The following is a 23,315-nucleotide window of genomic DNA, read 5'->3' on the forward strand; positions in this document are numbered from 1 at the left end:
CGTCTAAGCCGCCTTCTTGCTCTGGGCTGTCTCTACCTATTCTAAGGGGAAGAGAGGACCGGGGGGATAGTACAGGAAACAGACATACTTGTGGTTTCTTTTAATTTACAAGCATCACCATGGCAAGTTTCACACCTGAAGAGCTGTTGCAGCATTCTGGTTTCCCCTCGTGCCAGCAGGTACAGTAGCGCTGTGCATCTCGTGCTGCAGCCAGCCTTGGTACCTTTGGCCTTGGTACCCACAAGCGAGAAGACCCGCCAGATCCTCGCACCGACCTGAGCACCGTGGTGCTTGAGACAGACAGCCAGCTGTGCTGATGCTCACTGGTTGTCACACCGGTAGCACATCTGCAGCACGGTAGCTACAAGACTCCAAGGTGGAGAGCTGTGGGCCCTGCTGCAAGCACGTGGCCAAACACAGAAGGAAAAGATATTTATGGGCAGAGGGAAGAGGGATCTGAAAGGTATGTGCCCCACAGCCTGTTTGATCCATGCCCTTCCTAACAGCTACCTGTGCTCCTTCTGAGCAGGACTTACCTCCAAGGGATACATCTATCCTGCTGGCTGCTCCCGAGGAGGAAGTCTCATTACAGACACAATCCCAACAGACAGGCCAATACACTTTACATCACTTCTGGAAACAGAGTTTTATTAGGCATAACCTGTTGATACACCTCTGCTGCCCAGATCACCCTACGTACAGTTTACATTACAGAATCACAGAGTCACAGAATGGTTGAGGTTGACAGGGACCTCTGGGTCCCTCTGGTCCAACTCCTGCTCAAGCAGAGCCACCCAGAGCAGGTTGCCCAGGACCATCTTCATTGGACTGTCCAAGGAGGGAAACTCTGCAACCTCTCCAGGCTGCCTGTGCCACTGCTCAGTCACCTGTACAGTACAGAAATGCCTCCTGATGTTTAGACAGAGCCTCCTGTGTTCCAGTTTGTGCTCACTGCCTCTTGTCCTGGCACTGGGCACCACTGAAAAGACCTGGCTCCAACTTCTTTGTGCCCTCCCTTCAGCTATTGACAGACATTGCTAAGATCTCTCCAAGCCTCTTCTTCTCCAGGCTGAACAGCCCCAGCAGTCCCAGTCCCTCTCCACCAATAAGGGACCTCTTTTCCAAACCAATATGAGGGATTTCTACATCCCATGTCAGATAGCATTTCTTGTCCTTTTACACTGTCTTATTGTTGCTGCATTATTGGTGTTAGCTATAAAAGCATTTTCTAGAAAAATACTCTTGACAGTTGTCCTTATTCTGCAGAGCCTGACATGCTAGTGAGAACAGTGTGACATGTCGCAGTACCGGGCAGTCCTCTGAACAGCAGAGCCAGCAAAGCAGACTCCCAGACATCTAAGCTGAGGCTGAGCTCCCACCTTCATTGTCCGTTTTGCAGCAGGGCTGAGCAGGCAGAGCAGCTTTTCCATCAATATGGTTGTGATAGGCTTGTGCTACATGGTCAGGGTTCAGTCCTTCAGGGGGACAATGCTACCCCGACTCACTGCCATGGCTGCAGCGCAGACTTTCCCAAAAGCCAAGTCGTAGGAAGGCAGGATGAAGAGGGGAAGTGTCCAAGCAGATACCCCAAGGCATACATACATTACATGCAGTGTGTACACAGGTAAAAGAGAGCAAAATGCTTTAAAAAGGGAATGGGGCTGAACCTGAATGCATTTGATATCAAAGTCTGGAGATCTGGATCAGAGCAGTCTCCTGAGAGACAGGGTGGAAACTCCCATCACCAGGAACAGATAACTAAGGTGGAAACAATGGTAGAAGTGTCCCAGCACCAACAGACCTTGGATGCTTGGAGTCAGAGCGGAAGCACTGTGGGAGAACTGAGTACCGGTTCTGAGTACTTTCAGTACTCAGTACCAGAACTGAGGACTTTCCACAAGAAAGGCAGCTACTTTGCCAATGCTTCCCAGCATCTTCATGCACACTTCTGCTGGGAGGGAGCATTTTCCACAGCCCAGACAACACAGGGGAGCCTCGGGCCAGGAGCGAGCTTGTTGTCTTATCCCCACAAAAGGGAACCCACTCACAGGGCATGCTGGACTTCTCCCTTCCTGCCACAGGTACTTCCTCCAGGGATGGAGATCAGTGCCTACACATCCAGGAGGTCTCTCAAGCAGCAATGTGGCCTTTACAGTTTTTAGAAAGTCCAGCCCATTCTGTTCCATATCTGCAGCTCCTACGGTGGTGCTGCACACTCTGTGCCAGCAGGGACCCAAAAGACCACACTTTTTATAATCCTCTAGTATTTCTGAGTGCTGCAAATCTGCCGGGCACTGAAGCACAAGAGGAATCTTCTGTGCTAGGTCTCCAGTTTGGTCTCTCCAGCTTTCACAGTGTGGTAAATGGAAATAATCAATCAGTTCATCCAATGTGAATCCAGTACTGGGCCAGTCAAGATTTACCTTGAGTAATATAAGCAAACAGGTATTGACTGAGATGCTCACTTGCATTTAAAGCCAGTAAAATATTTTTTAAAAAATATTAGAAAATCTAAAATGTTGAAATGTTTTCTGTTCAGTTTGTTAACAATTGTGCTAACAATATGTTAATTTTGCTCTTTTTTTAAAAAAAATTGTAAGTGATTCATTTCAAAATAAGGAAATGGTTCAGTCAACTCAGCTAAAGTTAAGAGCATGTTTTATAAAGGCAACTTCCAAATACAGAAGTATCATTTCTGAAAATGCCTTATTTACAAAGAAAGAAGTAAAACTAAGATATACTTTGCATTTCAGTAAAAAACAAAGAAATATTTAGTCCTCCAAGATAACTGCTGCAAAGACAAATGAAACTAACTTTATCTTCTGGACCACGCTATCTCTAGTCAAAGGGAAAAAGAGTTCATTGCCTCTGAAGATAAATTATGATGAAGCAAGAATAAAATGGACTAGGTTCTGCTCTCAGACCTCTCTCTTTTTATCACTATTCCTTTTTTTTGCTCCAGACAGCTGGAGGGTCTGAAACTGTTTCCATCAACTGTTTCAGCACAAACAGTTAAAACTTTAGCCTCATTAATGATGATGAAGGTGATGACAAAGCAAAGGGAATTAAAATGGAATTTTAATGGTCAATTTAAAAGGGAATTACCTCAAGAAGCTGTAGTCATGTTGTGGAAACACTATTGCATTACATGGTGTGGGCACCACCTCCACTGTTTTAGCATCTTCCTGCTTCTGATCCGTTCACACCTCAAATTTTAGTTCAGTTTCTGAGCAGAGCAGCCAGGTGAAGCTGAGACTTACTCACCCAGCAACTGTGGGGTCTAGCAGCTCCCATACGGGATCATCGACATAATGACCAACTGCAGCTGTGCTGTAGTAATGCAGCCCAGCTCTATAAACTCCCTTGTCATTTATGCAAAACAGATAAAATTATCGCCTTCTTTGAAACATAAGCCATTTCCCTCCCACCCCCTCCTTCCAAACCCTTCATGTCATTGGAAGGTCTCACATCGGCCCCCAAGGAGGCTCTTCCTCTTCTCCCTCAGCGGGACTCCAGGCCACTCTCCTCTGAGCCACTGAGGGCTTTGGTCTTAATCCGGAGTTTGTGAGGCAGGGCAGAACAGCTTCGGCCCTTAGGATGATCTTCTGAAGGGCAGGGCAAGCTATATGGGGGTAGGGAAGTTTTGGGCACTTGCTGCTCATCATCTTCATCTGAGACAGCTGTGATGCTCTCCTTGTTCACCTCTGCTGGACTGGGAGAAGGGGACAAGAAGCAGGCGCTGCCTGAGAAAGGCAAATGGAAAGAATATTTGTTGGGGCAGTTGTAATCGAGGAAAGGAGAGCAAATTGTGGATCTGAAGGCTGAATCAAGTCTCTTTGGCTGGTGAAGGTCAGGTGTGTTCATAGGAACCGGCTTTGCATCACAGCCAAGGATGTTGCTGGATGGGTCAAAGGTTTTGCATGAAAAGTCAGCTGGCTCCAGCACCTTTGGCATAAAGCTCTTCGTTGTGAAGAGGCAGGAATCTCCAGCAAAGGGCTCCGTCTCGGGGAATGGGGAGGCTATTTTGTGCCCTCTGAAATAAATTCCCAGGAAGTCCTGGAGGGAGCGGCCCTGGTAGGTGCTGGTGTCTGGGCTGATGAGACCAAAGCGCAGCTTCAGGGACAGCAGCTCTGTCCTGAGGATGGCGTTCTCCTCGCTGAGAGCAGCCAGCTGGCTCTCCATGGCAAAGTCATTGAGACGCCTCTTCTCCCGTGAGCGCTTGGCCGCCTCATTGTTCTTACGCCTCTTCTCCCAGTACATGTTGTCCTTCTTCTCATCTGGCATGAACTCCCGCTTGCGCCTGGAGGGCCCTCTCACCTTGCCGTGGAGGAGCTTTTCCTTGCTGTGCTGAAGCGCAAGGTCACTGATGGTGCTCAGTGGTGTCATGAAGTTGTCCATGGTTGCCAATACCACCCCGGTTCTGCCAGAATTAAAACATAAAACTATTACCACTAAATATGCTATTAATTAATACCAGTGAATAAATTAACATAGTCATGCAACTTTTTTTCTGTGTTAGTCACACCAGGAACACTAAGTAGAGTGAGCACATCAATGCACTTAATTCTCAACAGTGTCTGCAAAGTCCACCATGGTGTACCCAAAAAGCACGTACAACTAAGAGAGTTAAAGAGGATACTTTTTGCTGACTCCATGAACAATCACAAACACTGTGCCTGACTTTAATCAGGATATCAAAAATTGCTCGCACATACTACTAATCTCCCACTGATCTCCCACTGCCTTTGCATAGGAAGTCAGCCTCCTTGCCCCTGTTTTACAGATAAGGAAGGTTCAGGAAGGAGAACTGATTTGCCTTAGTCATGTGCCTTAGTAGCAAGGCAGTAGGATGAAACAGGACTGCAGATCAAGTGCATCTACTCAGTCCCAAATTTTCCTCAAAACCCCTAGTCTTACTCCGAAAAGCTAGATTTGAGGATGTTTGTTATTTTGATAGGTCTGTAAGCAACTGTGGATGAACACAGAAAGTGTGGTCTAGAAGCTACTTGTACTGTTGTCACAGCTGTCCACAAAAGCCTCCATCTGAAGACAGTGACCATGGTACATTGCTGACTACAGGAAGAAGCTAGCAGAGAAGACCAGTGATGCAGTCTATGTTGGAAAATTAAATTAATAAGAAATCACAGGACAACTGCAGACAGTTGTCACACTGCACATCCCCATCTAAGCTGTAAGCTTGCTGTAACACAGAGATCTTCCAGGAAAATCAACTCAGCCCTCCTGCCCTGGGAGGGATTGTGTTGATCAAGTGTCACTGTCTAGAAGTAAGGACCTGCATGTGGTTCCTTCAAACACCCTCTGTACCTCACAGACACATAGACAGGGAGCTTAGCATGAGATGCTTCTCACCCTGAAGGTTTCACATATTATCAGCTGAACTCCCTGGGCTATTGTCTACTGCCTGTAAAAGAGCCCAGTGACTACTTCTGGTTTAGACCTGCAAGCACCTTAGGTCAGGTGAGAAGAATCACATCTTGTGAGCCTAACAGAAGTTTTGGGAAGCTGCTTAGTGGAATCAAGAGGAGACAGTTTTTTATGACAGCTCTACAGGATGGATAGGGAAGAAGCAGAGGAAGATCCAACTCAGAAATGCTCCACTGAAATACTTCTCAAAACCTAGGTCCCTTCTAATAAAAATCTGGGCCACAGGGAGCAGCCACTTTGATTGTTGATTAATGCACCGAAGCTTAGGTATTTGCCATATTTCCATCCCTAAGGCCCCTCATTTTAGCCTTGTGATTACATGATGTTGGGACCCACAAAGACCAATGGACAAAAAACGGCTGAGATGCCCTCCACACTGTCTGGCGGGTTGCAGTACACTTCACTAGTACTGCAATGCTCTCATGGCTTGCCACGTAGCTAGAACAATAATAATAGCTGTTTATATAATTGCAAAGTGCTTTTCTGAGTCATGGGCAGAACATCACCAAGGTTCCTGGCAGAGTTGGTCAGAGTGCTGGGGAGAGGAGGGCTGGCTGACATTTTCAGCTGAAAAATTTCCCTCCCCCCTAAGAAAAAAATGTTTCTGTCTGAAAATTGCCAGAACTCTGAGGAAACAAAATCAGCTTAACACCCATTATTCAGTTTTTAGCCAATAACATTCAGTTTGAGCATTTTTGTCTTTCAAACAGCTATTTAGGAATCAGATTAAATGGCCATATTCAGAGGAACAGCTGAAGTGAGAAGGCAAACTCTTTTAGAAAGCCTGGGCCATATATGTTAGCATCATCAGATGCCGTAGGCTTGTGAATATCTGTCATGTGACCTTTCTGAAAATCAACACTTCTAATAATCAGCATGACTATTAGCCAACATCCTTATTAAATCAATTAGTTACATGAGTGGCTTGATTTGCTCTTTTCTTGGTGATAACCAGCTACAAGCAAATAGAAAGATGTGATTCAAAATCTTTGAGGGCACATCACTTTGGGCAGGGATGGTGTGTTGCTCAGAACACAGAAGTGAACTTATTCAGTGAAGGACCTACAGAGTCAGAAATGATAAAGAGCAATGACTGGGAACTTCATTTGTTCTTCACAAGCATTCACATCAACACTAGCCAGAAGAGCTCATGTATCGGTGGAAAACATAAACAATTCCTAAACACTGTCCAGTTGAAATATGTTTGGAGTCTTTTGAAAATTTCCAGTGTTCTTCACTTTCCAAGTATCATGTAAAAGACCACATTTGAATGTCTAGTTTTCCAAGAGTGACTATTGATTTCTTAAGAATCCAACATCAGAAATCATAAAGAGGACAAAAGGTTGGAAGCAAAACACTCTTTTTGCTTACTTGCATAGCACCACGATCTTTGTTTTCTTGCACAGCACTCACTGAAAATCATATTGCTTTTTAAGTTATCTCAAGCTAGCACTCAACAGTGAGGCATTAAAGACCACTAGAGGATTTCGAAAATCAAGCAATGTGTGAATGTAGATGAAGGAGTTCCATCATATACACAAAGAGTTAAATACATATCATACAGCAGACATGTGAACAATGAGCCTAAAAATGCTAATCTTCTGCAGAAACTATTTGATTAAGTATGTTGTTGCTTGCAGGCAAAATATCTGCTGTTTATTTTCACAGATTTAAAGACCTTCAGTATTGGCAGGTTGTCATCTACTATGATCTCTGCACAACGCAGACCTGCAAAATAGACAAATCCACGTCTATCTGCTGTCCTAGTTTGTTCAGCGTGACCAGAGCTCTGTTCTGGTTTAAATCAGGACAAGTTCCAGGAAAGTACTCTCTGTCCAAATCAGTGTGATTTTGTAATTAAATACATTTGGAATGCATTTGTTTTAATTTAGCTGTAACTCTTTGACATCTCAAACACAGTGCAAAAGTTCTGAGGGCAACTAAAGACCAAAACAAAGAATCTCCTTTAGTGTGAATATGTTTTGAGGTAATTTCTCTGGTTTTTGATCAAAATTACTCCTGATGTCAAAGCATCAAAGGGAGAATTTCAATGAGTGTACCTGTGGTTTCTGACAGCGTCAAGAGGCAGAAATATGCTATTGTTTCAGGGCTTAATCACTTACCAGGAATTTTTCAGGTTGGTATTTGACGTGACTTCTTTGTTGAATGAGTCAAAGATGAACAGGTGGCTTTTTCACTGTGTAAACTTATCACCCACATTGGGCAAAGTAGCTCGTCTTTTCCCTGTCCATCTCTTGCTCCTGGTGCCTGTCCTTATGAGATCCTATAAGAAGTTTCAAGATTGCTGTAACCAACACTCATTGTTCAACATAGCCGGGAAGCACAGGAAATAAAAGGGACCCAAAAGAGGTATTTATGAGACAGAACAAAAAAAGTAACAAAAAATTGAGCTATTTCTTCCAACAAATTCATCTCAGCACATCTGTTTAAACCTTAGCACATTTGTTTAATCCCTCACACTTTGATCCATTCTACCAAGGTGGGAGTTTCCAGACGACAATACTGCCCAGGTGGAAGCAGATGGGAGTGAAGCAGTGAGAAGTGAGGGCTGAGTCCAGGAGAAGAAGCAGGAGTCAGACCAGAGGCACAGCTGTACCTACCTGGAGGTGGGGAAGGTTTGGGGACTGTTCGGGTGAGAAGTGGGAGGTAGGGGAAGTTCTTATCGGAGGCAGGATCTGGCCTTTTAAGGGCAAGGAATGAAGGCCTAGCTGGGCCAACATGTGAAAGCATCGAGTCTGAGGCCACAAAGCCTGAAGTCTACCTGTTATTTATGTCTGCAGCCCACAGAGTCACACATATACCCACACAATATTTGTCTTGGGAGTCTTCATGAGTGCAGACTCCATCAATCAAGCACACAAGGTGTCACACAGCTTGTAGCCACAAGAAGTGGAAACATTAATATTAGTAATGATGGTACATCTGGTCATGTACATTATGCAACAAATGTTTCATAAGGTGCATTGGTATCTATTGTTTCTGTGGCAATCACTTAACGACGTTCCGATATGTTTAAGTCTTGGCAGGACAACAGACATGCTACATATTATCTGCATCTTAAATGGAAGAGAAAGCACCGAAAAATAGAAAACAGTGATGTTGTTCCTTCATTTTTCACTTCTAATTTGCACTAAAGCTGCTAGTTCTGTTCACACAGAGAATGTTTCTGAAGCCCAGTCACTGGACAGAGCAACAACTTTTCTCGTCTCCTACTTTTCTGAGCAGACAGAAAGCAAGCTACTTTTTTATGTAAAGACTTTTAAATACATGCATTAAAAACTATCCTTACCACCTCTACAATGCATCTGATTAGTTTCGGTGCTGTCCAAGGATAAAAAAGTTGATGAACTCAGCAAGGATTTGCCTCCGGGGTTAAATATCTCAATTATCACTTGAGTCTGCATGGGACAGAAAAGCTGCAGGGGACACTCACGGCTGCACAGGGCTGAACGTGTAATGTCTTGGTGTAATGCCAGTGCTAAACCATTTACATGTCCATGAAAACATCAGCATGTTACACTGCAGTTTTCGTACATGCACTCAACATGGTTGAAAGACCCTCACTTCTGGTAAAATGGCTTTTAGCCTGCTAACAGAAGGCCACGGTAGGGTTCAGGCTCCAGAGGTCCGGTTCAGGTGCAACTCTCCTTCTTTCTCTTATCTCCACCCTGAGCAGCAGCTCAGAGCGGACTCTGATGAACTGTACTTTCTAGAAGGCTGTACAAAGCCCTCCAGCAAAAATACATATCTAACAGGAACTGCTTCACTGCAGATATACAAGATGATACACACTTTTCTTTAAACAAAACACACTGCCTCATAAAACACTGGTGAATCTCACTTTTTTGTGTTCATAAATTAAGCCCTCAACTCTCAAATTATTTCATTCTTTTTCCTAAGGATGCAATAAAATTTGAATAGTTCCAGCAAAAGGCAACCAGAACAGGCATAGATTTAAAATAGTTTCTGTATACAGCAATGCTAACTCATTATTTCTTAAGAATAAAGATCATGTGCTGGAGTTATCAAGCAGTGGATATCAAAGAAAAAAATGGAAGCACGTCTTCATGCAATGTAAAATTTAAATGTGTAGTTCACTGCCTTGGGATAGTGTGTCAATCAAAAATAAAAGTGGAATCAAAAAAAGTAAGACAAAAGATCGCACCAGGCAGATCTTTGAACTGACACAATCTAATTGTTCTTATACCCTGAAATACCAGGTGAATTTGAGTATTATATAAATTTCCAGTGAGTGTGTTACAGCAGTTGTAGAATAGAATTGTAGCTGTGGGTCTCTCATCTTCTCTTTGAATTAGAACAGAGAATGAGCCAAATCTCATACTAAATTCAATCATTTTAATAAAGTGAATATTTATATTCTATTATTTTCAATTTACTAATTTTTAATGTACAAACCTAGAAGTTACTGCTTCTCATGTGACTTCCCTTTCTGTAAGTTGCAGTCTTTTTCTTAAATCTTCACGTCCACTTTTTTCCCCCTGCTTAAATCACAAATTCTACATAAATTTCTACAATCATCAGTTATGTTTTTGATCTTGGTCTCATTTCAAAACAGAGCTGAGAGGGCTATTTTTAACCAAGAATATAGGAATTAAAGTCCAAGTATAAATCTACTTTACTTTACAAAGGAAAAATCAGTGTAATTTAGAAGTGCACTTAGTGACTTAGTGTAACTCCTCTGTGTTAGAGATTTCTTCTCTTTACTCTGAAGTGAAAATGTACTATTAAAACAAACAAACAAAAAACAACAACAACAACAACAAACAAGCAAAAGGTGATTCAAAAGGATTCATTTGTCATAGTAGTGGTGAAGTTCTTCCCAAGACATGCACAGATCTCGGCACATATTCTTTACTTGATTTTAACTATAACTTCTAAAACAAAAAAAAAGAAGAAAGCTCCCACTGTTTTGTTGTTGTTGTTGTTGTTTAAATAAACACATAATTCTGCTACGCAATTAACTACCCCAGTGAAAATTTTCGGATCAAACTTTTATTTCCAATTTCCTTACTGCACATGATTCGGCGCCCATATACGTAAGAGGCAATCCACAGAAACATCACTGGAGTTTACTCTAACTTTACCATAGTTAAACTGGGAACAGAATTTAGGATTGAAGGAGTTTAAATTGACACAAAGTTTGAGTCACGCTGCCCTTGCTTTATGATGATATAAATTAGCTTGACAGTTGCCCATTTTTTCACTCTTAAATTATGTCAGCTTGAACTAAATCAGAACTCGTTTGTTAATCTCAAGATGGTCTACTGCTTAAAGTGTCTAACCCACAGGAATTATTCAGAATGTACCCTGATAAAACGAGATAATAAACAGGCCCTGGTGAGCATGGCACGATTTACAATAGAAACCCCTGAAAACTTCTAGCAGGAACACCATGCGGTACAAACACTGCACTGTAAGCACCTTAGTAAACAAGTTTCAGTCCCCTCTGCTGCTTGTGCTGTGGTTTGGTAGTATTTCACAATGCTCTCTAAACTTACCAGCCTATTCAAGATAAAAGGATATCATTCTAATTACTCATATTCCTGATTATTTCACATTCACGCTAAAGCAGCAGTTAGCAGGTGCTATTGAGGAATAGATATTACTCATTTTTTGCATTTCAATGGGAGATGACTTGGTCTATTGACTGAAGCGGACAGAGAGGGAGAAAACAGAGCAGAGGCTACCACCCTGCATTCCTGAGCTTCAGGTTGACTGCTTCTGCTGTTGGCACTGGCAGAATCATTCTTGTTTGTGAAGCTTTACACTCAAATTTAAAGCAAAACTGTCTAAGGAACAAATAGAATATGCCAAAGCCATATATCTACTGCATATCTGTTTTGAAAACACCCAAATGATTGTTGGCTAACACTGCCAAATGTTGCTGCAAGTCTGTCAATTGTGATATATTTACAGAGCCTCAAAACTGAGCATTTTCACCATAAGGGCCAGGTGTTCTAAAGCCTGGTTTCCACAGAAGCTTTGTACTCAGTTGGGCACTTGTTTGAAAATCAGATTCCAGGACCCTGTAAGGATTCTCTGGAGTCGATCACTTTTAAAACCTGGACACAGCCTCTGAGTCTGTGGAGGAAAACTTGATTTTCAGGGGTCTGAAAGATATTTAACTTTCTTGTGTACTAAAATTCTAGGCTCAGAGAGATTAAATCATTGCCTTTGGGCCTTAATCACAACATGGTGTGTTAGGATTGATTTGTAGTTTTGTCTTTTGGTCCTGAGGTATGAGACTTCAAGCGATGTGAACCTACCCAAATTTACCAAACTACCTGCAGCCGAAGTGTAGGTTCTTACAGCTTGTCACCTGTATAAACCTTCCTCGATTCCGTCACTTGCAGTCAAAGCCCATACCATTGTGGAGGCTGCACTGCCCATGGTAACTAGCCTCAAAGATAGCTCAAGTAATGCTCTATGTTGAACAAACCAACCTCTAAATTTTACCATGGGTCTACAGTGGATATTAAGACTGGAAATGCTCTGAAAAACTCTTAAAACCGCAAAGTTACTTATGATTCTTTGCAAGCTACAGTTTTGCAGTTCTTGGTCTGCAAATCCCTCAGTGTGTGGTGCTGGTGAATAAAGAAGTCTCCACAGTTTGTTCCATCCAGCTTGCCTCTGCTTCCAAGACACCTGCACCCATTACACCACAGCTCAGTATTATACTAAGTGCATATTTTTTAATTTTTTTTTTTCTGGGAAAACACTTTAAAGAAACTCCTTTTCTTTAAAAATGCTTAAGAAAGCCTCAGCATTTTTTCTTATTGTTTGTGTGGAGAGCATCAATTTTTCAGCAGACTGTGCTTGGCTGGGATAGTTTAGTTGAATTCTGAAAGATGGGATTCTGAAACTCAAGTGTTTCAGCAGAAGGCATAAAATCAGTCAGTATTTTCAGAACATTGTGGCTGATATTTTTAAACAACAACTGAAACTTTCTTTGGAAAGCAGGCTACAGCTGAAAAACAGACTGGATCTGAGTATTTTGTAGACATGTTTTAGTTGTCTTATTCCTTCAGTTTCAGCACCTAACAGGCAGACCCTGCTCCAGGAACATATGAAGCATGAATAACTGAATTGTGCCTTTTTCACTTGCCAGTTCTGCACCGCACAGTGCCTGGTAGCACAGAGATATCTGAGCTGTTTCATTTGGATGCAGTGATGCTGAGACAGACCAGAGTTCCCTCAAGCTAACTCACATCAACAAGATCACTTACACTACCAGGGCACAGCCACATTTAGTACTGCAGCTTGTGTACCAGCAGCAAGCCGAAGCACATTCAGAGAGCACCGATCTGCAGGACGAGACCTCATACTGTATCAAATCTGTGTCACATCACTTATAGTAAAGCAATAAATAAGACATAAGAAGATTATGCCATGCAGGGGTGTGGACGGTGGGTACGAACCTCTTAATTCTTGTGTGTGCAGGTTATATGTGGCCTTCTATGCTACCAGGATGGTGGGGCTGCATTTACTTTGGCGTAACTCTGGAGCACTTGCACTGCTGTTGGGAGCCAGCCCGGCAGGCACTGGAGGTGGATGTCCACAAGTGACGTGCCACTCGCGGGACGTGCAGCCCTGCACCGCTTTCCGCCTCGCTCTGCCCTACACAGGGATGGAAAATTCCATCTGGTTCATACTGAATCTGACAAAAACTGCTGTCACACCAGCTTCTTTAAAATGAAGATCAATTCATGAAGATAAGCTCATAATTATCTGAACGTTACCCCAGATGTTATAGCAATGCCTCGTCAAGAGGAAGAAACGAGAGGCAGTCCAGACCAACAGGTAAGTCCCTTCCTCCCCGTAGCAGAAGAATGTCGTTGCAGGCTATGAAATCAATGAGTCCTGAGAGTGTGTTTAAAATTAAGTGTAGGCTAAGAGCTTTTTATGTGACGAGGCCAGAAATGCTGGCTTAAGCAAAGCTGCCACTGACTTTTGCAAGTCTGTGGCTTTCAGTCTTGGAAATGAGAAGTCAAGAAACATCAGAAAATAATTCAACACCTTTCTGATCTTTCCTAGACGTAATCAGCCATGGTTAGTAAGTCTTAAGGACATATGAAATCCCCATTTCAAAAGCTTTGAGCCATCATTTGCAAATGACAAAATCCCCCACTCCATGGAAGCTGCAAAGATACCACTGTCACAGAATTATCAACAATATTTTAGGAGGAAAAACAAAACAAACCCTACTAAAAACAAGGACCTCCCCCTCATTTTCAAAACCCATTCCCTAGCAAACACCAGCCATAAGAAAAGAAAGCCTTCCCCTGCAGCTGATACTCCTGACTCCTTTCTTCACCTTTTCATGCCAGAGACACATGTATGCAGCAGAGTGCCACAGTTTTGCTAACCCAGCAGTGCTGTCATCCATATTCCAGCCCTAAGAAACAATTTTGTTTTAAGTGAACAAACCTCAGCTGAGCTCTCCCACTTGTTCTCTAAGTCTTTTCCTTCTCCCAGCACCTCCAGGATGCAGGACTGATCACAGTACCCCTTTTAAAAACCTTCTTTAAGATCCCAAATAAAACTAATTTAATTGCTTACCTTTCTGTTTCAGAGTGAGAAATTGATACTCATAAAAATGAAAGCATTTTCTCTAAGGTGTGTTGAAGTAGCCGATCAGGAGTGGAGCATAGTGAGGACCACAGATTTCTGTGCATGGTGCCTTTCTCATTGTTTTCTGGCAAGAAGACCCCCATCCCTGTGTTCTTTTGCAGTAGTCCTGTCAAAGGATCTGATGCTGTCTAAAAGCTCTCCTTTTTCTATTTAAAGGAAATAAGCCATCGCTACTGGCTTGTCTTGAAGGCTGCCGGGCCTCCTCCACTCTCTGAAGTGTGTGCAAAGGGCACCCACTGCAGAACGTGATCACATCTCTCATTCATTAACTGTTAATATCAAGATTTTCCATCAGAGGTTTCCCTTTCACTCTGCTATCACAGGAAATAAATGAAACTTTTGAAGATTTTGCAAGGCAGAGTCATGCATCGGCCACCTTCTGCCTCAGTTTCTATAAGATACAGAACTGGTGGCAAACCCACTTCTACTAAAGATGAAACTCCTCATTTCAGTCCCAACTCATTGAGTTTTTCTGTGCCCAAAGCAACAGCGTGCTTATCAGTGCTTTATCAGATTCAAAATGCATACTTCTGGGTAACTGAAGTAAAATGGTTATGTAAATTCACCTGGTGCAGTCCTAGAAATAATATTACTAGCTCAAAACTGATTGCTGCAGATTCTTTTCAAAATCACATGAAAAGATGATAAGGCTCTAAACTAGTATTGTATGAAGCTACATTGGAGACAAACCTGGAGTGCCTCTACTAATGCTGCACTACTCCAGATTTCATCCAGAGCAGCAGAAAACAGCAGCCAGGCTATAATGTTTTGTACAGAAAATGGAAATACAAAATGATCTTTCTCTTCCATCCCTTGGGTCATTCCTTGCAACATTATTATACACGGTACACTTTCGCTAGACCAAAGCAGTAGGAATTTCTGCTTAAACTTCTTGACCGCACAAGAAAATAGAGAAAGATACCCTTCCTTATCAAAACACTAAGCCAAATTTTGCTGTTAATGGCATCTTATCTGACTTTCTGCTGTTAATTGCATCTTATCTGGCTTATTGCAAAGGTTTGAAAAAGGAGGGAACCAAGACACAAATTCAGCCAGAATTTGTTGCACAAATTTCAGCTAGACACAATGTACTCACCAGTGCATTTGCTCTTGCCAGGACCTCTTTGCTCTGAAAGATGCCCAGGAGCACGAGAACAGTCCTCGCCTCCCCGAGCGCTGATGCTCGGACAACACTTCACCCTCAGTCGCTGTGGCCGCATTGACATAGTAGCATAGCAAGAGCATGCGTCAAACCACTACTACACAGCAACCTAGCCAGGAGGTGGAGGACAGCACTGCAGCCAAGGGAAACTGAGTGAAATTTCAAGGAGTGTGAAAGGGCAAACAGCAAAAACTGGTGTGTGCTCTATGGGCTTGTATTTCAGTGAAAAGGGCAGGGCAGGATGAGGCTGGGTCTTGGGGTCCTTGCTTGCAGGTGGACAGATGTTTTAGTGTCCCCCAGATGAAAAATTCTGTAGCTTAATAGGATTTTCATGATATTTGTTGTTTTTCTGGAAAGCCTCCGCTAGCTGTAGTTTCCTCATTAGGTAGGAATCTCAGCTTTTGATTACAGAAAAATATGTTTAGTCCTTGTGGATGCAGACAAAGGATTAAAACCGCATCAGTGTTGAATTGTAAAACCAAGACAAATGGAAAACGTCCCTTCAACAACAACATCTAAAACAACCCCATAAACAAAATAAAACAAAAACAAAAGCTCTTCACAATTTGATTTTACCTCTCAGCATCACTTGATTTGAGGGAACGAATTCTTAAATTTCTAAAAACATGCTGCAAAGAAGACACCTTTTTAAGTAAAAGCTGGAATGTTTTCATAAAATAGCTTATGATTTACAGTCTCTTTACTAGAGGGTGGCACTTCTCAGACATCTTAAAGGATGCTGGAATTTAAATAGTGTTCTTCTTAAACAAAGTCTTTTAAGTTTGGCAAGAGAAATGTCAAAGTCTGGAGTCATTAGTCTTTTCTGAAGCACTGCCTGGTGCCTGCAGATTATTCCACTGATGCTGACATAGAAGCCTTACTACAGTTAGTTACTGCAATAATTGTTTCTTATAAGCAGAGATGCTAGACATGCAATAACTAGCATGTAATACACTTATGAACTGTACTTTCCTTCTGCTGACAAATCTTCGAATGTTCCCACAAAATTTAGCCTGTTATAAGCCACAGCACAGGAAATTTAAAAGTTACGGTGGTAAAAATTGACCATATCTAGGTATTTCAGAATTTTTAAGTCTTCTATTCTGTATGAGACAGAAATGGCATTTGTTGCAAATAGTAACAGGAGATTCCAACCTTCTGGTATGCCTCTCATGTCCTTCTGATAGGTTTCTTAGTCAACAGAGAGTTATTTACTGTCATACTCTCTTTAAACCTTGAACTATCAAAGCGATGCTGGCTACTAATCTTTCTTTGGTATTATTCATTGAAGGGATTTAAAAATAATCTTGTTCAAAAATTTCACACTTCATATATAGAGTAGTCTTGGAGAGTAGGTACTTGCATGTTTCAGCTACACATAAACATCACCGTTCACTCAAAGCTTCATTCTCCTCCACCCCACTAAAAAGAATGCAGCAAACTCAAATTTCACATTTTATATTGCTCAAACCTCTGAAATCATAACATACTTGATTTTGCATGTTTCATCAGTAAACACAGCAAGGAAAATGCATGTAATAGTCCCATAAAATCCATAAAGACTTGGGGGTGCAAAACTTGCTCTCAGATATCATTATTACCTTTCTACAGGAGGCACAAACCTGCTTCCCAGTTCTGAATTCTGTCATATAGGTATCAGCCATACAGAGCAGAAGAAACGGTTTAGCTGGGAATGTAAAAAATATACAAAATCGTTTTTCCTCTCTCTGAAGTTACAGTATTGACCTCATTACACTGTCTGCATGACTCTTGTCCCCCTCTTTATTTATTTTATATACCCAAATTCCCTCTACAGATGTAAACTGTAGCTCATGTTGGAATGACCTACAAGCGAGATGCATGCAGAGTTCTTTCCATGACCGATCTGAACATCTGCAAAACTGTTTCTATGGGCTTAAAAGAAAGCATTTTGTTTTTATCTGAAATTAAATGCTTCAGGATAGTTAACCATTCTTCTTTCTTAAGGAACTGATTAATTTCTGCATGAAAATGACTATTTGAAATGAAAATTCATAACATTTGGCTTTGCAAGTCTGAAGTAGTTGTTGTTTAGAAGCATTTTTAATGTTCCTAGAAGCAGCTCCCACTTTTTTAGTCAAAATTATTTGTCAGTGAAACTCATTAAAAAACAGTTTTAGGGTCACTAGTATGTCACTGCTTTTTGTATGTAGTATTTCAAAAAAAAAAATACCCAGTTGTAATCTGTAAGGTCTAAAAATACCCAAGAGCTGATTTCCTTTCCTGTCTTCGTAGTTATTAATACACTGTCAAACAATACATATGCACATTGTGATGAAGGTAATGTTAGTTTAAGTGAAGAATAAACCTTGAGAACTGGTTGCTTCTGCTAGTCCAGTCTTGCTTCCTAAAATCTGTAATGACAAAAAATACAACTTGCAAAAACAAATAAAACAATCTTACTCCCATTTTCAAAAATAACCTGTGAAATTCAGGAGCTAAATCTACAAAGAAAGTAAATGGGATGTGTGTCTGTAGTAGCAGTTTCAGATACCTACAATCTATATCTACAAGATCTACAATGTTCTAAAATTATTGAGTGATGTAGGTATCTAAATCTCACTGAAACTTAATGAGCCTTCTAAATACAAGGAACTGGAAATATGAATTGTCTTATGATGCAAGAAATCCCAGAGCCAATTGGGAATGGAGGTGTATCAAGTACAGGGACTGTGAGTGCGGGAAGTGGAATAGGTATCCAAAGGCCAGGAGGTAACAGCACAAAGTATGAAAGAAAATTAGAAAAGGTTAGAGCTGATGCTTTAAAATCCTTCTGTAAACCCCATCAAAGTGCTCTGCTAAATGCTTAAATCCAAGGAGGTTTTGCAAATTTGACTTTTAAGGAAAAAAGCTATCTTTTTGTATTTCAGATTAGCACACGTCACTGGTACTGAAAGTCACTGAATGTGAGAGAAAACTGAGTTCCTCCCACAATCTTAGTTTATTTATTTAATGACAGAACTTTTCAGGTAACCTCACAAAAAAATCTTCAGAAAGAGTTCTTCAGCATGTGTGTGATATTGATTTACTATTACCAAGTATCTGCTAGCAGTAACAAGACTCTAGCTGGAACTGCATTTTATGTTGCTTATATAAATAACCAAGCGATTATGAACAGCAGATTGAGGTTTGGCAGATTTGCAACATCCAGATAGATACACATCTCTGTCATATATGAGTGTCACTTGCTTTTTCAACAAATACACACTGTCTCAATAACTTGCATTTTATATCTACAATCTTGCCCCTTATGTAGAAGGGGAAATTTGGTTAATTCCACAGAATTCAGGATGGCAGTTTCATTTTCTTTTGCAACTCAGCTTTTCTCCCTAGAGGTTTGTCTACTGCATATTAACTTACGATGACTACAAAGTATGAAAAGAAACCTATTTTTGCATTAGACAGAAAGCAAAGAAAGGGCTACTGCTATTACAGGCACCTGAAAAGATTTGAATGCAGCATGATTTCTGTGTGGTAAGGGATGCTTGAGGCACCTGAGGGAGCACCCTTGTGTGATAGGTGTCCCAATTACTCCAAGACAGCAGGACCTCTCTGCGGGAGCACCTCAAAAGACCAATTGACAGCACGTCCCCAGTTGCACTGTAGTTTAGTTGATGGTAAGCACAGTTAACAAGAAACGCTGGGGATACTTCCACCTGCAGGAGAGGAATTGCTGTGTTTTAGAGTTCACTGGAAGCCAGTAGGAAAAGTGTCTTCGAGGTACAGCCTTTGGTTTTGTTCTTACTTCTCTGTAATATTCAGCTCTGGCTGCAGATTTCTCCGCCATTTTAAACTGCTTCTAGCACCAAAGACTGCCCTTGAAGTGGAAGTCTGTGAACCTTCTAAGTTCATGACTATGGCATTCTTTCCTCTCTTTAATTAATATAATTAAAATACTTAATGCTTTATCTTCTTCACTGCAAAATTATTTTTTTGCTGCCACAAAATAAGGACGTTGAATCCTGGGTAGAAAAACGGCTGCTAAATACTCCCTTTCTTCACATAAAAATTTCATGACAGGTGTCAGCTTTAAAATTCAAAACCAAAACTACTTCACCACAAGATTCAGAAATAAAACACAGTAACTTTACACCTTCCTTCAGGTATAATAAATATGCATCACCTGACACCTGCCTTTATAGAAATTCCCTGAGTGCCTTTGGAATAGTTCTCTCTCTCTCTCTCTCTCTCTCTCTCTCTTTCTTTCTTTCTTTTTCTTTCTTTCTTTCTTTCTTTCTTTCTTTCTTCTCTTTCTTTCTTTCTTTCTTTCTTTCTTTCTTTCTTTCTTTCTTTCTTTCTTTCTTTCTTTCTTTCTTTCTTTCTTTCTTTCTTTCTTTCCTCTCTCTTTCTTTATTTTCTTTCTTTCTCTCTTTCTTTCTTTCTTTCTTTCTTTCTTTCTTTCTTTCTTTCTTTCTTTCTTTCTTTCTTTCTTTCTTTCTTTCTTTCTTTCTTTCTAACTTGTTTCAAAAGGAGAAGTCTGAGTAGAGGGGGAAATGACAACAACCCCTCCCCATCTTTGAAATGAGATGCAAAAGCTTTTTCAAAGCAAGAGAGGAAAAGGCTTGTCCCCAGAAGTTTTGTGAACTGAAGAAACCACGTTAAAAGTTGAGCAACGACAGAAAGAAACAAAGAGTCCAACACAGTGTTAATGATTTTTCACACAGTTTTCAACATCTGGATCGTTTGAATTTTTTATCTATGCTCTTTGTGCTTCTAATATGGCAATGAACATAGTAAAGGGCATATGCATCATTATCCTCCCCATATGGAGTAAGCAAAGGAAAGGCCAGTTATGCAGACTGAAATAAAGGATGAGGTTTTCAGAACAGGTTTGCAGGTAGGGACTCAAGCATTTTGAAAAACTGGCAGAAGAGTCACAGGAAGGAGAGGATGCAGAGGCGGGAGTTGGAAGCAAAAGGTTCGAAACGCATACAAACCAGATGAAGCAAAACTGGTTGTGTTGTCAATGCAAGCTCACCAGCTTAGGAAATTCATAACAGAGTTATGGTTAAAATATAAAACTGATCAAGTACAGCTACTGTGCAGGGTCCTCCATGACAGGAGTTGTTCATGGCCTTGGTAAATATTCACTCCATAATAACCACTGGTTTCACCAAGGCCAACTCTACTGCCTTTCTCAGCCTTGTCATCTCTGCCAGTAAAGCTTTGTACTTTGGCTGAGTCCTCCTGCTGGGGTGGGAGCCGAGAAAGCTACCTTTCTGCTATGGCTCCTCTGCGTCAACCCCTCACTTCGGAGCTGCAAATCCAGCACTTAACATTCACCGTGTTGTTATCGAGTTCTACCACTGTGCTGACTGCCATAGACATGCCAGGTGATGCTCTAGAAAGAAAAATCTACTCAACACAAGAAATAAATTCTTCCTTACTCTCACAGACAGGCAAGTGCAAGCTCAAGAACAGGCAACAAAAATGTCTGACTGCAACAATGAGGCAAACATATTAGAACCATACAACAAAATCCACAAATATAACCACTCCATCACTCCCCACCAAGGATGGGAAGAGAAACTAGGGAGGAAGGTATCAGGCACTGCAAGATAGTGAGTGTATGTGTACCGATCTATGTCCACAAACAGGTGTCGGTGTTTTGGCAGGGAGGAGTGCTGAATGTAGGGAGTTTGGAAAAAGGCAGATTTGGGGACAGATGGAGTGGGAAGCATAGTATGCATAGAGATAATATATAGAAGAGTGAAAGAAAGGAAAGAGAAGACAGAAAGGAAAAGAAAAAATAAAAAGAGAAAATAAAAGAGAAAAAGAGAAAAAGAAAAAAAGAAAAAAGAGAAAAAATAAAACGGAAAAACAAAACAAAACAAGAAGCCAGCAATTTTCACTCTGAAAGTCACCTACTTTTCAGAATGGCCAGCAGGGTCTAGGGACCAGCATAGGCACGGTTTCCTGGTGGAGCTCTGCTTCCTTCTTTTACCCTCAGCACCTGAAGAAGCCCCGGTGCCTGAGCTCCCCCTCACCGCCTGGCCAGGACTCACCTTATGGGTCGGATGCAGCAGCCAGGGTTGTCTGACATCGGCTCCTGGCCCAAGAGTGCCCAAGCAGAGTGAGAGGGTGACGAGCTCTTCTTCCAAAGGCTGGCTCAGCACTCACTTGCATGTGACAGCTCTGCCTTGAGAAACATGTCAGTGGGTCAGTGAGGATCTTGTAGGTGTTTTTTTTTTCTTTTTTTTTTTTTTTTAACTTTTTTGCATAACCAGGTCCCAGGAAAGCTGGAGTCATGCAGTGATTACGTAAGAGGCGGTGGCAGGCAGTGGCAGGGCAGGCGGCATTGCAGGGGTCAGGTGGCTTTGGCGGCACAGATGCTTTCGAGCTTTCGCAGAGCTTCCCGTTAGCATTTACAACCAAAACGCTCGTCAGCCCTGGTGGTGGCAGCAAGGGGGGTGGCCTCCCTTCCGATCTTGAAGTTTAAGAAACTACTGTAGGTGTTGAGTCACACAGAAACCGAAGCAGTGAGTGTCTCACGCGTGCAGGAGGCTGCATTGGCGAGGGGCAGAGGTGGCAGCCAGGCAGAGCCCTGCTGAGGAGATGTGATGGGGAAGTAGGAGGGCAGGCTTACGGTGCACATGTGATGAATGCAGGGAGCAAGATCCCCTGTTGGATAAGAGGCAGGATGAGTTGCTAGGCTTAAATAAATAGGTGCAGAGAGATCTAGGGCTGCCTCAACTCACCTTTAGCAGAGCCTTCTTCTCTGCCAGGCCCCAGCACCTGCTTCCAACTCCTCCTGTTTCTTCCACCCTCTTCCACCTCCCAGATCTGTTCCTGTGGTGCTGAGGGATGCCAGGAAGGAGCAGTCCCTGCCTCAGACCCTGGCTGCCCCCAGGGCAGCGGCAGTGCTCACCCCGCCATCTTAGGGGCTCCTCAGGTGTCGCGGCTCCACAGAACCCTCAGTGAGTGCCTTCCCTCAGCAGAGACGTGTCCTGAGGCAGCCACAGGCTGGTGGCTAGGTCCTCATCAGCCAGGGTATGATGGCCACTGGACAAGTCCATCTGGCTGCCTGGACCCATATTATCACTCTCTATGAGGAGCCGGTGGTGGGATTTGCGCTTAAAACCCCGGTGCTGCATCAGGGCTTCTTGCTTGCCTCGGCGGCTGGCTTGAGGATGAGGGGCTTGTGCACGGAGGTGGCTGCGCTCACAAGATATGTAAAATGATTTAATAGACTTCTTTTAGAGTACGTTGGAATATTTATGGCTGTCTTCCCTCAAGGAAGAACAGAGTTACTCTTGGTGGTTTCTTCCTTGTGGAAGGCGGCCCCACTCTGTACAGGCTGTTGCAGGATGGTAGTGTGGCTCAGCCAGCAGGGATGGTTGATTTGGGTTGAAATCCCCAGTTTTGTGGTCTGTCTGGCAAAGGAGGCTGGGCACGTGAGTCTGTAAAGTGAAACATCTGACTGGGGACTGGGTGCAGAGCATGGGCTGGCCTTAGGGGACAGCATTCCCTGTCAGAGGATGATAATGTGGGAAAGGATATCCGTGCCTCTTGTGCCACATCTGTGATGTGGCATCCTCCAAGAGCTATCAATATGTCCTAGATACTATTACACCTCCAGCTGTTGGGACAAGTCACAGAGTTTTGTTCAGGAACTACAAAATCACCGTGGACAATACAATGAAAAACAGCTATCTGGGGGCAGCAGGCTGTGTGATATTCCTGTGGCTGTGTGTGATCTCAGAGCCTTCTTCTTTCACACAGATGTGGCATTCATTCCTTATTTCCATCCATGGATCTCCTTCACACCATTGCTTTTGGTTGTGGTTCATTACTGATGTTAGCACACAGTAAAATACCATGGTAAAGATACCCACAGCTAATTAATTGATTCCAATCAATTAGGTTCCCCCTCTGAATTCTTCAGTGTAGCAGGTTACAGAATCCTTTACTGATATTTCTGCTGTTGTTTTAAGCAGGCATTATATCCTGCACTCTATACCCCACAGCTTACAGGAGTTTTGCTCACAGGTTGTAG

General features: G+C 42.3%; 1 protein-coding gene across 3 annotated transcripts; it reads right to left on the bottom strand.

Annotated features, from left to right (window-relative positions):
* Positions 1–446: 446 nt before the first annotated feature.
* NFILZ (NFIL3 like basic leucine zipper) lies at positions 447–22,180 on the bottom strand. Of its 3 annotated transcripts, XM_083810569.1 has the most exons (4): positions 21,325–22,180; positions 7,569–7,729; positions 3,469–4,420; positions 447–2,423 (listed from the first exon to the last, which is right to left on the bottom strand). In XM_083810569.1, the coding sequence occupies exon 3, from the start codon at positions 4,396–4,398 to the stop codon at positions 3,502–3,504; it is 897 nt and encodes a 298-aa protein (XP_083666695.1). In that variant the 5' UTR covers positions 4,399–4,420; positions 7,569–7,729; positions 21,325–22,180; the 3' UTR covers positions 447–2,423; positions 3,469–3,501. The 3 variants fall into 3 exon arrangements, with proteins under 3 accessions (XP_083666695.1, XP_083666694.1, XP_083666696.1); XM_083810568.1 differs by lacking the exon at positions 447–2,423 and having other exon boundaries at positions 2,953–4,420; XM_083810570.1 differs by lacking the exon at positions 447–2,423 and having other exon boundaries at positions 2,953–4,442.
* Between the last annotated feature and the right edge of the window lie 1,135 nt (positions 22,181–23,315).

This window comes from Anser anser (assembly GCF_964211835.1).
Source record: "Anser anser genome assembly, chromosome: 25".
NCBI classification, from domain to species: domain Eukaryota; kingdom Metazoa; phylum Chordata; class Aves; order Anseriformes; family Anatidae; genus Anser; species Anser anser.

Bases quoted from the DNA above. Each gene is read 5' to 3' on its own strand.
- NFILZ (XM_083810569.1), bottom strand. From the start codon at position 4,398: ATGGACAACTTCATGACACCACTGAGCACCATCAGTGACCTTGCGCTT.